Genomic DNA, 15,164 nt, shown 5'->3' on the forward strand with positions numbered 1-15,164 from the left:
ATGCTGTACCCTGTTAGCTTCACAGGGGAACACAGCTACTTAGTAGAGCAGATGGTGGTCATGCAGTCAAATGCAAACACGCAGCTCCTCTCCGGTGGAGCCAGAATTCTGATGGCTATACGCCAGCCCTGAATCCACTCACATGAAACTCCTCGCCGGAGGTGCCAGCATTCTAGGGGCTTATTTTAGCCGGGTCCCTGAATACACACACACACACACACACACACATGACCTCACTGGCGCTGAGCGCATACATACATTGACACTAGGGCATGGCCATGCGGTCATGAGAACCTTTTAAAGCTGCAGCAACTTCAGGACCTTCCAAGAAGGACCAATGGAAGACTTCCACAGAACTTGATCAGGTACATGACCTTCCTGGAGGACCAATGGAAGTTGCTGCAGTACCTGAGCATGTGGCCCTTGATCTCCAATGAGAGATCTTACCCTGGGCATGCTCAGTGTGTGCAAAGCAGGACTTAGTCCCAGAAAAGCCTGCTCGCCGCAGACCAGTGCAGGGTACAATAGCAGAGCCTGGAGAGGCAGCAGTAACCCTTTGCACAGTACCAGATTCAGTGAGACGTCTCCACTGAGCAGGCTCCACTGCGGCTGATGCAGAATGGGAGACCGCAGCAGACATGGCTCGAGATTCCCCCTGTGCAGTGGCGGGAACTCGACTCCTAACACAAACCATCACTTTTCAAGTGTCACGCCCTGACTTGTTTTGGAGGTCCCATTATTACATCTTTCTGTCTTTTTATATATTATCTGTTTTTAACATTATGTTAATAAAAAAAATGTTTTTTCATTCACTCATCTTCTAGTCACTTCATACCTTATTAGGTAAACGTTTGTAAGCATCTATGATCGAAGTGCTATTGCCAATTTAATTGTCGGATTATGGGATTAATGTGATTATGTATATACTAGATGGCAGCCCGATTCTAAAGAATCGGGAGTCTAGAATCCATATATACTTTATTTATTCAAATGTAAGAATAATACAATTAATAAATAATAGTAAGAAAGAACAAAAAATGGCTGCACTCACCAGCTCTTGACAATTCTTGACAGTACGGCACATTTCTGATTGGTTGCCGCCTGCCGCGAGCGACCAATCAGAAAAGTGCCGCGCACCACGAAGGCATATATCTTTGTCCACCCTGAGCGGGTGTAGGACGCTGGTGACGTCACTTATCTCCGGACATTATCTCCGGACAAAGCCACGGAAGTTGGCACAAATTGCCGGAAGTAGTATTCTAGGCAAATATATATTAGATTTTAATGTTATCAGTGTTTACCTTTGAACGTTTATATTGTATTGTCCTGTCACCAGCCATGTGTACGATTATCGGCCGAAAGCCTCTCTGGAACCAATAATCACCCCATGTAAAGGTATCTTTATAAGTTAAAGATTCAGAATACTATGACTTTTATCATATCCTGAACAGTCAAGTTTTTTATGAACCGTTAAGGTTTTCTGGTTGAAGTAAAAAAAACTCTGAGTGTTTACAGTTTGAAACCATAAAATGTTGAAAAATTATGTCATTCTTGAGTATATCACTCAATGGTGCTCATAAACGTGTCAAATTTGATCTATAATATACTTTAATATACGTTACTTTAATCTTTAATATACTTAAGAACAGGGCCCCAGACATCACACAGGGGGTCTGAAACACCGCACAGTGGTCCAAAATATCGCTGTGCTCTGCCTGGGGCCCCATATGCTGCCTGGGGCCCCTGTGCTCTGCCTGGGGCCCCATATGCTGCCTGGGGCCCCTGTGCTCTGCCTGGGGCCCCATGTTCTGCCTGGGGCCCCTGTGCTCTGCCTGGGGCCACTGTGCTCTGCCTGGGGCCCCATATGCTGCCTGGGGCCCCTGTGCTCTGCCTGGGGCCCCTGTGCTCTGCCTGGGGCCCCATAGGCTGCCTGGGGCCCCTGTGCTCTACCTGGGACCACTGTGCTCTGCCTGGGGCCCCATATGCTGCCTGTGGCCCCTGTGCTCTGCCTGGGGCCCCTGTGCTCTGCCTGGGGCCCCATGTTCTGCCTGGGGCCACTGTGCTCTGCCTGGGGCCCCATAGGCTGCCTGGGGCCCCTGTGCTCTGCCTGGGGCCCCATGTTCTGCCTGGGGCCCCTGTGCTCTGCCTGGGGCCACTGTGCTCTGCCTGGGGCCCCATGTTCTGCCTGGGGCCACTGTGCTCTGCCTGGGGCCCCATAAGCTGCCTGGGGCCCCTGTGCTCTGCCTGGGACTACTGTGCTCTGCCTGGGGCCCCATATGCTGCCTGGGGCCACTGTGCTCTGCCTGGGGCCCCATGTTCTGCCTGGGGCCCCTGTGCTCTGCCTGGGGCCACTGTGCTCTGCCTGGGGCCCCATATGCTGCCTGGGGCCCCTGTGCTCTGCCTGGGGCCCCATATGCTGCCTGGGGCCCCTGTGCTCTGCCTGGGGCCACTGTGCTCTGCCTGGGGCCCCATAGGCTGCCTGGGGCCCCTGTGCTCTGCCTGGGACCACTGTGCTTTGCCTGGGGCCCCATATGCTGCCTGGGGCCCCTGTGCTCTGCCTGGGGCCCCATATGCTGCCTGGGGCCCCTGTGCTCTGCCTGGGTGTAGGACACTGGTGACGTCACTTATCTCCGGACATTAGCTCCGGACATTAGCTTCGGACATTATCTCCGGACATTATCTCCGGACAAAGCCACGGAAGTTGGCACAAATTGCAGGAAGTAGTATTCTAGTCAATTATATATTAGATACACATATATATATATATATATATAATGTGTATATAAGGGATCTGTCAGCTCTCCTGTGTGGTGTAGTACATAAAGGATCTGTCAGCTCTCCTGTGTGATGTAGTATATAGAGGATCTGTCAGCTCTCCTGTATGGTGTAGTATATAGTGGATCAGTCAGCTCTCCCGTGTGGTGTAGTATATAGAGGATCTGTCATCTCTCCTGTGTGGTATAGTATATAGAGGATCTGTCAGCACTCCTGTGTGGTGTAGTACATAGAGGATCTGTCAGCTCTCCCGTGTGGTGTAGTATATAGAGGATCTGTCAGCTCTCCTGTGTGGTGTAGTATATATAGAGAGATCTGTCAGCTCTCCCGTGTGGTGTAGTATATAGAGGATCTGTCAGCTCTCCTGTGTGGTGTAGTATATAGAGAGATCTGTCAGCTCTCCTGTGTGGTGTTGTATATAGAGGATCTGTCAGCTCTCATGTGTGGTGTGGCATATAGGATCTATCCTGTGTGGTATTTTTAAACTGCATGGTGGGCCTCAAGAATTATTTTTCTCTGGTGGGCCCAAGGTACTCCAGTCCGACGCTGCTTCTGAATGCTAAGACTATCGCTCAGGTTTTTGATGAGATCATGAAGCTTCACGGGGTTCCCTCCGCTGTTGTGTTACATCGGACCCAATTTGTTTCCAAGTTCTGGAAAGTTTTCTGTTCTCGACTGGGGTGCAGCTGTTCTTTTCCTCTTCTTTCCATCCTCAGTTGCATGGACATAACGAACGCATTAATCAGAATTTAGAGGCTTATCTCAGGTGTTTTATCTCTGAAAACCAGAAGGATTGAGCATCTTACTTACCGTTGGCCGAGTATGCTATTAATAATCATTGCCAAGAATCTACCGGCAGGTCAGTATTTGTTTGTGCATACAGTTTCCTTCCACAGTTTGGTACTTTTAGTGAGGGAGGGGGCTTCAGGAGTTTCTGAGGAGGAATGTTTTGCTTTATCTCCCTCCTCTGTGTGGCGAGGGGCTCAGAGTAATTTGAGGATCATGGGAGACAGGTAGAAACCTATTGCTGACAGGAAACACTCGACAGGTCCAGACCTAAATGTGAATGACTTTTTGTGGATATCAACCAGGAATATGAAGTTGAAAATCCCTTCCTGGAAGCTGGGACCTAGGTTTATTGGTCCCTTTAAAATAACCAGTCATTCTTGAGTTACCTCAGGCTCTTAAGATCCACAATGTGTTCCACAGGTCTTTACTCAATAAATATGTAGAACTTCTTGAGTCCTCTCCCTGCTGCCGCCCTCAATCCTTATTGATGGTAATTTGGAGTTCCAGATTTTGATGATTGTTTATTCCCGTTTTCAACATTGTGTCCTGTAGTACTTAATGCACTGGAGGTAATATGATCCAGAAGAGAGGATGTGGGTTTCTGCATCAGAGGTGAATTCCCCTAGGCTGGTTCGTTCGTTCCATGCCTCATCCTGAAAAACCAGGTCCTGAGTGTCCGGAGGCCACTCATAGAAGGGGAGGATACTGTCACGGGTGCATCAGTCAGTCATTCTGGATCCGGCTACAGAAGGTCTTTGCGCTGAGCTCTGCAGGCAATTTCTGGATCTTGTACCTCTGTTGCAAAGTGATATCCTTCTCCCTCTAGGACCTAGCAGTGATCTTCACTACTGCTGATTAACACACCTTTGCTGGATGTTTAAATTCCTTTAGTCGCTTCAGCAAGGAGCCGGTGATAGTTCTACTATTTCCCTTTGTCTGGTTGGAAGTACTTGTAATCAACTAGCTCCTTCTTGGTGTTCTCTTGGAAGGATAGCTGGCGTGACCTCTTTGGTGTCTTCTCAAGCTAAGTGTATTCCCTACTTTGTTTACCTTATTTGTTTTTAGTTGTAGTGGGGGCTGACTAGTGATTACCCCATCCTTCTCCAGGGTCAGCCAGGGATTAGGCTCCTGCTCGACGATAGTTGAAGAACCAGGAGTGGCTACTTGGTTTTTGCTAGAGCTTCTCATAATGGAGTTAGGCTTGTACTGCAGATAGCCGTTGGGTAACAGTCCTGGGCAGTCCCTGGTACTGTAGAAGCTCACCCAATGGGTCAGGATGGCAGTCAAGGACATGGATTCGGAGTCACGGGCAGTACAGGATTTGGATACTGGTAGACCAGCTATAGGAGAATATACAGATGGTATGGATTCTGGCTCACCCAGATGACAGACACTGATCCTTGTTCAAACAGTGCAGATTTTGAGACAAGCCAGGAAGGACACTGGTGCTAATTCAATCAACACAGGTTTCAGGAACATATATAGACAACATGGGAATCAGGAACAGGTTATGGAGCAGGGACCTGGCTACATACTACTTACATACACAGACTAAGTAGAGAAAATACAGGAGTTGTTCAGGCACCTCCCTACTAAGGCTGCTGTCACACTAGCAGTATTTGGTCAGTATTTTACATCAGTATTTGTAAGCCAAAACCAGGAGTGGAACAAAGAGGAAAAGTCTAATAGAAACATATGCACCACTTCTGCATTTATCAACCACTCCTGGTTTTGGCTTACAAATACTGATGTAAAATACTGACCAAATACTGCTAATGTGACGGCAGCCTAAGGAGGGTGCTTTACATACAAGTGCTTCTCACAATATCAGAAAATCATCAAAAAGTTAATGTATTTCAGTTCTTCAATACAAAAAGTGAAACTCACATATTACATAGAGTCATTAAAAACAGAGTGATCTATTTCAAGTGTTTCTTTCTGATAATGATGATGATTATGGCTTACAGCCAATGAAAACCCAAAAGTCATTATCTCAGTAAGTTAGAATACCTTATAACACCAGCTTGAAAAATTATTTTAAAATCAAAAATGTTGGCCTACCGAAATGTATGCTCAGTAAATGTGCTCAATACTTAGTTGGGGCTCCTTTTGGATCAATTACTGCATCAATGCGGTGTGACATGGAGGCGATCAGCCTGTGGCACTACTGAGGTGTTATGGAAGCTCAGGTTGCTTTGATAGCAGTCTTCAGCTCGTCTGCATTGTTGGGTCTGGTGTCTCATCTTCCTCTTGACAATACCCCATGAATTCTCTATGAGGTTAAGGTCAGGTGAGTTTGCTGGCTAATCAAGAACAGTGATACTGCTGTTTTTAAACCAGGTATTGGTAATTTTGGCAGTGTGGACAGGTGCCAAGTCCTGCTGGAAAATGAAATTTTCATCTCCAAAAAGCTTGTCGGCAGAGGGAAGCATGACGTGCTCTAAAATGTCCTGGTAGACAGCTGCGCTGACTTTGGTCTTCATAACACACAGTGGACCTACACCAGCAGATGACATGGCTCCCCAAACCATCACTGATTGTGGAAACTTCACACTAGACCTCAAATTCAAGCAGTTTGGATTGTCTGTCTCTCCACTCTTCCTGCAGACTCTGAGATATTCATTGCTAAATGAAAAGCAAAATTCACTTTCATCTGAAAACACCACCTTGGATCATTGAGCAACAGTCCAGTTCTTTTTCTCCTTGGCCTAGGGAAGACGCTTCTGGCATTGTCTGTTGGTTACGAATAGCTTGACACAAGGAATGAGACACTTGTAGCCCATGTACTTGATACGTCTGTGTGTGGTGGCTCTTGCAGCAATGACTCCAGCAGCAGTCCACTCCTTGTGAATCTTCCCCAAATTTTTGAATGGCCTTTACTTAACAATCCTTTCAAAGCTGTGGTTATCGCGGTTGTTTGTGCACCTTTTTCTACCACACTTTTACCTTCCACTCAACTTTCCATTAATATGCTTGGATACAGCACTCTGTGAACAGCCAGTTTCTTTAGCAATGTCCTTTTGTGGCTTTCCCTCCTTGTGGAGTGTCAGTGACTGCTTTATTGACATTTATCAAGTCAGCAGTGTTTCCCATGATTGTGGAGCTACTGAAACAGACTAAGGGACTTTTTGTAAAGCTTAGGAAGCCTTTGCAGGTGTTTTTCATTAATTATTATAATTGACTGAAGTAATGGCTTTTGGGGTTTCATTGGCTGTAAGCCATAATCATCAACATTAACAGAAATAAACACTTGAAATAAATCACTCTGCTTGTAAATGACTCTATAAAATATATCAGTTTCACTTTTTGTATTGAAGAACTGAAATAAATTAACTTTTTGATGATATTCCAATTTTGTGAGAAATTGAGCTGGCATTTTTGTCATCTTTTAGCCCTTTCTAACACTAACTCTCTGGTTGTTATATGTATAATTTTATCCAATAAAGTGTTGTTCTATGTTTGGACTCTATGACTGCGTGGTGCTCTTTTGTCTTTGTCATTTGGCTTTGTAGTTTACAGACCTGGACAGGTAATGGTCAGTGCCTCCTAATTTATGTTGGTAGGTGGATTTCCCAGATTGTAAGCTCTATAGAAAAGAGCTTTCAATACCCAGTTATTGGGATAGTGTGACATGACTGAACTACTTCTTTACTTCTCTATACTTAGTGGTTACTACTCACCTGGGTAGTCATATGTAGGAATCTCCTCTTTACACCGCTCATCACCCCTCACATATGTCTCTGTAGTATTAATATGGGTCAGATCTTCACCCTGAAACATATATTGTATCAATCACAGAGAGACGAAGAAGTCACATCTGTGATCAGCTCTAATCCTGCCATCTCCACTGTTCTCATTACACAAGTATAAAACATAAAACTGGTGGATAAAACAACACTGAGCACAAGACCTTCACAGCCGTCTACACATCATAGGGGAGATCTCCTGACACCTTCTCTCCATCTACCTGATGATCCTGAGGAACATTGGGATCTTCTTGTTTACAGTCCTGTGGAAGAAGAGGACGGGGACATCTCTCTGGTGTTGTCCTCTTACTGGATAGATCTGGAGGAAACACATACAGGGACTGACTTCATTCTTTACATACAGATAATTATAGGCCGTGTGTATTTAGTCCTGTCTATTACCTGGTGATGTGAGGGGCTGAGGAACCTCCATCATGACGTCCTTGTACAGATCTTTGTGTCCTTCTAAATACTCCCACTCCTCCATGGAGAAATAGACAGCGACATCCTGACACCTTATAGTAACCTGACACATACAATGATACCGTCATCCCCCCGATCCCTTCATAGCTTTACTGTATAATGTCCCAGCATTCCCAGCAGTGTCACCTCTCCAGTCAGCAGCTCAATCATCTTGTAGGTGAGTTCTAGGATCTTCAGGTCATTGATGTCCTTATGTATCAGGGGGTGAGGTTGAGGCTCAGTGATTGGGCTCAGGGGTCTTCCCCATCCCTCAGACACAGGGTCCTGACAGCGCTCACTAGAGGTCTTCTTCACTACTGTGTAATCCTGGTTATGGAGAGACACATTAATAAATCTCACTACAGACATTTCCAGAGTCCTCACCTCTCCAGTTCTATCCATCTGTTATTCCCACAGATAAGAATGATGTAATGTGACGTCATCAGAATCTCTCACCTCTCCAGTAAGCCGGAAGAGGATCTCTAGGGTGAGGTGTAATATCTTCTCCGCCATCTTGTCTCTGTCCATATCCATCTTTGATGGATAAGCCAAAAAAATTCTCTTCTATGGAAGGATCTTCACTGAGAAGATCCGAGACATGAATGAGAAGATGAGCCGATGTAATATCATAAAAATCCTGTGTAATAATACAATTACTGGAGATAATAAGGGAAACATATGAGATTATTTTACACCATTTAGTTTTCTTCTTTGACATCTACTAATAAAACCTATATATCTAGGCCACAGACAACAAGCAGTTTCTTCTTCAGAGTCGGCAGCTGAATACGTTTCTCTCATAGACTCATCTTCCATAACGCAGAGAATAATGGAGCCTCCAGCACCGACCTCCACCCGCAGAGCCGCACTCCACATAGAGAATAATGGAGCCTCCAGCACCGACCTCCACCCGCAGAGCCACACTCCACATAGAGAATAACGGAGCCTCCAGCACCGACCTCCACCCGCAGAGCAGCTCTCCACATAGAGAATAATGGAGCCTCCAGAACCGACCTTCACCCGCAGAGCCGCACTCCACATAGAGAATAATGGAGCCTCCAGCACCGACCTCCACCCGCAGAGCCGCACTTCACATAGAAAATAATGGAGCCTTCAGCACCGACCTCCACCTGCAGAGCCGCACTCCACATAGAGAATAATGGAGCCTCCAGCACCGACCTTCACTCACAGAGCCGCACTCCACATAGAGAATAATGGAGCCTCCAGCACCGACCTCCACCCGCAGAGCCGCACTCCACATAGAGAATAATGGAGCCTCCAGCACCGACCTCCACCTGCAGAGCCGCACTCTACATAGAGAATAATGGAGCCTCCAGCACCGACCTCCACCTGCAGAGCCGCACTCCACATAGAGAATAATGGACCCTCAAGCACCGACCTCCACTCGCAGAGCCGCACTCCACATAGAAAATAATGGAGCCTTCAGCACCGACCTCCACCTGCAGAGCCGCACTCTACATAGAGAATAATGGAGCCTCCAGCACCGACCTCCACCCGCAGAGCCGCACTCCACATAGAGAATAATGGAGCCTCCAGCACCGACCTCCACCTGCAGAGCCGCACTCTACATAGAGAATAATGGACCCTCAAGCACCGACCTCCACTCGCAGAGCCGCACTCCACATAGAGAATAATGGAGCCTCCAGCACCGACCTCCACCCGCAGAGCCGCACTCCACATAGAGAATAATGGGGCCTCCAGCACCGACCTCCACCCGCAGAGCCGCACTCCACATAGAGAATAATGGAGCCTCCAGCACCGACCTCCACCCGCAGAGCCGCACTCCACATAGAGAATAATGGAGCCTCCAGCACCGACCTCCACCCGCAGAGCCGCACTCCACATAGAGAATAATGGAGCCTCCAGCACCGACCTCCACCCGCAGAGCCACATTCCACATAGAGAATAATGGAGCCTCCAGCACCGACCTCCACCTGCAGAGCCGCACTCCACATAGAGAATAATGGACCCTCAAGCACCGACCTCCACTCGCAGAGCCGCACTCCACATAGAAAATAATGGAGCCTTCAGCACTGACCTCCACCTGCAGAGCCGCACTCTACATAGAGAATAATGGAGCCTCCAGCACCGACCTCCACCCGCAGAGCCGCACTCCACATAGAGAATAATGGAGCCTCCAGCACCGACCTCCACTCGCAGAGCCGCACTCCACATAGAGAATAATGGACCCTCAAGCACCGACCTCCACTCGCAGAGCCGCACTCCACATAGAGAATAATGGAGCCTCCAGCACCGACCTCCACCCGCAGAGCCGCACTCCACATAGAGAATAATGGGGCCTCCAGCACCGACCTCCACCCGCAGAGCCGCACTCCACATAGAGAATAATGGAGCCTCCAGCACCAACCTCCACCCGCAGAGCCGCACTCCACATAGAGAATAATGGAGCCTCCAGCACCAACCTCCACCTGCAGAGCCGCACTCCACATAGAAAATAATGGAGCCTCCAGCACCGACCTCCACCCGCAGAGCCGCACTCCACAGAGAATAATGGAGCCTTCAGCACCGACCTCCACCTGCAGAGCCGCACTCTACATAGAGAATAATGGAGCCTCCAGCACCGACCTCCACCCGCAGAGCCGCACTCCACATAGAGAATAATGGGGCCTCCAGCACCGACCTCCACCCGCAGAGCCGCACTCCACATAGAGAATAATGGAGCCTCCAGCACCGACCTCCACCCGCAGAGCACCACTCCACATAGAGAATAATGGAGCCTCCAGCACCGACCTCCACCTGCAGAGCCGCACTCCACATAGAGAATAATGGACCCTCAAGCACCGACCTCCACTCGCACAGCCGCACTCCACATAGAGAATAATGGAGCCTCCAGCACCGACCTCCACCCGCAGAGCCGCACTCCACATAGAGAATAATGGAGCCTCCAGCACCGACCTCCACCCGCAGAGCAGCTCTCCACATAGAGAATAATGGAGCCTCCAGCACCGACCTCCACCCGCAGAGCCGCACTCCACATAGAGAATAATGGAGCCTCCAGAACCGACCTTCACCCGCAGAGCCGCACTCCACATAGAGAATAATGGAGCCTCCAGCACCAACCTCCACCTGCAGAGCCGCACTCCACATAGAAAATAATGGAGCCTCCAGCACCGACCTCGCGCACTCCACATATATGGGTAGAAGCTAGAGTGTATGGGCTCCTTCCAGGTGTGACGTCATTTCCGGGGGTCAAGGCTTAACCCACATATATGGCTTTTCTGTGTGTACAGGACCTGTGATGAGGTCACAGGAGGGGAGGAGTCAGGGGTCACATGATCAGGGGCCTCAGTGTATGCAGGACTCTGCCGTGCTGGTTGTCATGGTGCTGGATGAGGGGAAGTTTATGTGTGGGGTCAGGAGGGGTTTACAGTGTGGATGTAGCAGAGCCGTCAGCTGTGTGTGTACGAGATATATGGAGTGGAGCTGCCTGTGTACAGGTTGTACGGTGCTGAGTTGTTTGTGTATGGACAGGAGCCATGTTTGTACTGAGCAGAGCCGTGTGTGTATGGAGCGGAGCTTTGTTCGTTTAATAAGTAGATTTTTTTTAATAAAACAATGATTGGATCCATCTCAATATTACATGTATTGTTCCCCAATATTTCCCTCTATTATTCCTATCTGTGTATGTTAGGGCTAGCGGAACGCACCGAGTAAATATAGATGTTTATTATTATTGGTGCGTTCGCAGCCCGGGGTCCACCGTGCAGGAGAACCTGCTGCTAGTGAATGGCGGCACTATTTGGCGGTATAGGCTAGCTCTGTTACTTCACAGAGTAGCCGTGAAAGGAAAGCACTGCGCCCTGTTAGACTCACAGGAGCACAAGCTAACTGCCGAACTGATAGCAGTCAGTGGTCATGCAAACACACAATCTCCTCCCCGGAGGTGCCGGGATTCTAGGGGCTTATTTCAGCCGGGTCCCTGAATACAATCACAGAGAATTGGGAATATTCACAATGGGATTAAATTCCTCACATTCAGTGAGATAAAATCTAAATACAACTTACCCTCTTCTGAACTGGTCCTTATTATTATGCTAAAGGTCAGTATACAAAAACTCCTGACCGGTAAAGCCTTGAATCTTGTAATCCTTTCTTCACTGCCGTGCAACCTAAACAATAAAAACATTTGGAGCCGAAGTAACCTATATATATATATATACACTGCCTTGCGAAAGTATTCGGCCCCCTTGGAACTTTTCAACCTTTTCCCACATATCATGCTTCAAATATAAAGATACCAAATGTAACTTTTTGGTGAAGAATCAACACCAAGTGGAACACAATTGTGAAGTTGAATGAAATTTATTGGTTATTTTAAATTTTTGTGGAAATTCAAAAACTGAAAAGTGCGGCGTGCAATATTATTCAGCCCCTTTACTTTCAGTTACTCCAGATGTTCATTGTGGATCTCTGAATGATCCAATGTTGTCCTAAATGCCTAATGATGATAAATATAATCCACCTGTGTGTAATCAAGTCTCCGTATAAATGCTCCTGCTCTGTAATAGTCTCAGGCTTCTGTTTGAAGCACAAAGAGCATCATGAAGACCAAGGAACACAACAGGCAGGTCCATGATACTGTTGTGGAGAAGTTTGGAGCCGGATTTGGTTACAAAATGATTTCCAAAACTTTAAACAACCCAAGGAGCAGTGTGCAAGCGATCATATTGAAATGGAAGGAGTATCATACCACTGCAAATCTACCAAGACCGGGCCGTCCCGCTAAACTTTCATCTCAATCAAGGAGAAGACTGATCAGAGATGCAGCCAAGAGGCCCATGATCACTCTGGATGAACTGCAGAGATCTACAGCTTAGGTGGGACAGTCTGTCCATAGGACAACAATCAGTCGTAAACTGCACAAATCTGGCCTTTATGGAAGAGTGGCAAGAAGAAAGCCATTTCTCACAGATATCCATAAAAAGTATCTTTTAAAGTTTGCAACAAGCCACCTGGGAGACACACCAAACATGTGGAAGAAGGTGCTCTGCTCACATGAAACCAAAAGGGAACTTTCTGTCAACAATGCCAAATACAGGACCTGAGACTGGGATGGAGATTTGTCTTCCAACAACACAATGATCCAAAACATAAAGCAAAATCTTCAATGGCGTTCCATGAGTCCTATTTTAAAATAATGACAAGATGGTATCTCACTCCCATCAGATTGTCACATATAAACCAGGAACACTCTCCCTTATGTTGGAGAGACTGCGGACAACAGGGTAATCTCTTTCACTTATTTTTTGGTTGTCCGATAATAAAAACTGGGATGGAGATTTGTCTTCCAACAAGACAATGATCCAAAACATAGAGCAAAATCTACAATAGAATGGTTCACAAGTAAACGTATCCAGGTGTTAGAATGGCCAAGTCAAAGTCCAGACTTCAATCAAGAATCTGTGGAAAGAGCTGAAAACTGCTGTTCACAAACGATCTCCATCAAACCTCACTGAGCTCGAGCTGTTTGCCAAGGAAGAATGGGCAAGAATTTCAGTCTCTTGATGTTCAAAACTGATAGAGACATACCCCAAGCGACTTGCAGCTGTAATCGCAGCAAAAGGAGGCGCAACAAAGTATTAAGGGGGCTGAATAATATTGCACGTCCCACTTTTCAGTTTTTGAATTTCCACAAAAAATATAAAATAACCAATAAATTTCATTCAACTTCACAATTATGTTCCACTTGGTGTTGATTCTTCCCCAAAAATTTACATTTGGTATCTTTATGTTTGAAGCATGATATGTGGGAAAAGGTTGATAAGTTCCAGGGGGCCGAATGCTTTTGCAAGGCACTGTACTTTATCAAGGACAATGTTAGCTCTAAAAACATATATATGAAGAGGTGGGAGTCCGACCTTGGTACAGACTTGCGAACTGAACAATGGGACAGCGCTATAAAAAACACAAACCAGTCAAATATTTCAATGTCGTTCCATGAGTCCTATTTTAAAATAATGACAAGATGGTATCTCACTCCCATCAGATTGTCACATATAAACCAGGAACACTCTCCCTTATGTTGGAGAGACTGCGGACAATGGGGTAATCTCTTTCACTTATTTTTTGGTTGTCCGATAATAAAAAATCTCTGGTTCCAAGTATCGCGCCATATTAACTCCTTTTCTGAAAACTTTGTGATCACCCTTGATTGCCCTCAAAGGGCGCTTCTTTCCCTTGATGTGGAGCAATTTGACCCCCCGGTTAGATATGTCATCATACAGATCCTCCTAGTTGTCAAAAATGCATTGGCATTATGGTGGAAAAAATCCAAAACACCCAAATTCTCAGATATTTTGGACAAATTTCACCAACATAGCGCTCTGGAATGGAAATTTCCGGCTAACAATAGCAGTGTTTACAAATATTCTAAGAAATGGAAGATCTGGAACAGCAAGTAAAAGGTTTAAAATTGCCATTTTGTGCCTCTTTCCTCGAAATTTTATACATTTAACCCCTTAAGCCTCGAGGGTGGTTTGCACGTTAACCCCTTAAGCCTCGAGGGTGGTTTGCACGTTAATGACCGGGCCAATTTTTACAATTCTGACCACTGTCCCTTTATGAGGTTATAACTCTGGAACGCTTCAATACATCTTAGCGATTCTGACATTGTTTTCTCGTGTCATATTGTACTTCATGATAGTGGTAAAATTTCTTCGATATAACTTGAGTTTATTTGTGAAAAAAACGGAAATTTGGCAAAAATTTTGAAAATTTCACAATTTTCCAACTTTGAATTTTTATGCCCTTAAATCACAGAGATATGTCACGCAAAATACTTAATAAGTAACATTTCCCACATGTCTACTTTACATCAGCACAATTTTGGAACCAAAATTTTTTTTGTTAGGGAGTTATAAGGGTTAAAAGTTTACCAGAAATGTCTCATTTTTACAACACCATTTTTTTTTAGGGACCACATCTCATTTGAAATCATTTTGAGGGGTCTATATGATAGCAAATACCCAAGTGTGACACCATTCTAAAAACTGCACCCCTCAAGATGCTCAAAACCACATTCAAGAAGTTTATTAACCCTTCAGGTGTTTCACAGGAATTTTTGGAATGTTTAATTAAAAATGAACATTTAACTTTTTTTCACACAAAATTTATTTCAGCTCCAATTTGTTTTATTTTACCAAGGGTAACAGGAGAAAATGGATCCGAAAAGTTGTTGCACAATTTGTCCTGAGTACCCCGATATACCATATGTGGGGGTAAACCACTGTTTGGGCGCATGGCAGAGCTCGGAAGTTAAGGAGCACCATTTGACTTTTCAAGCAAAATTGACTGGAATTGAGATGGGATGCCATGTTGAGTTTGGAGAGCCCCTGATGTGCATAAACATTG

At 46.1% G+C, this 15,164-nt stretch overlaps 1 protein-coding gene and 1 long non-coding RNA gene across 3 annotated transcripts in view; both read right to left on the minus strand.

Annotated features, from left to right (window-relative positions):
- LOC143767664 (uncharacterized) overlaps positions 1–9,273 on the minus strand; it is a 57,211-nt gene extending 47,938 nt beyond the window's left edge. The window contains exons 1-5 of one of the 2 annotated variants that reach the window (XM_077256135.1): positions 8,229–9,273; positions 7,920–8,099; positions 7,713–7,836; positions 7,532–7,629; positions 7,245–7,335 (exon numbers count right to left, since the gene is read on the minus strand). In XM_077256135.1, coding sequence (XP_077112250.1) covers positions 7,245–7,335; positions 7,532–7,629; positions 7,713–7,836; positions 7,920–8,099; positions 8,229–8,306 — 571 coding nt within the window. In that variant the 5' untranslated portion in view covers positions 8,307–9,273. The remainder of the gene's footprint in view (positions 1–7,244; positions 7,336–7,531; positions 7,630–7,712; positions 7,837–7,919; positions 8,100–8,228) is intronic. The other variant, XM_077256134.1, reaches the window with a different exon arrangement.
- The window catches only part of LOC143767729 (uncharacterized), a 400,410-nt gene that overhangs the window by 184,792 nt on the left and 200,454 nt on the right, over positions 1–15,164 (minus strand). The window lies entirely within an intron of this gene.

This window comes from Ranitomeya variabilis, chromosome 4 (genome assembly GCF_051348905.1).
Source record: "Ranitomeya variabilis isolate aRanVar5 chromosome 4, aRanVar5.hap1, whole genome shotgun sequence".
Taxonomy (NCBI): Eukaryota; Metazoa; Chordata; class Amphibia; order Anura; family Dendrobatidae; genus Ranitomeya; species Ranitomeya variabilis.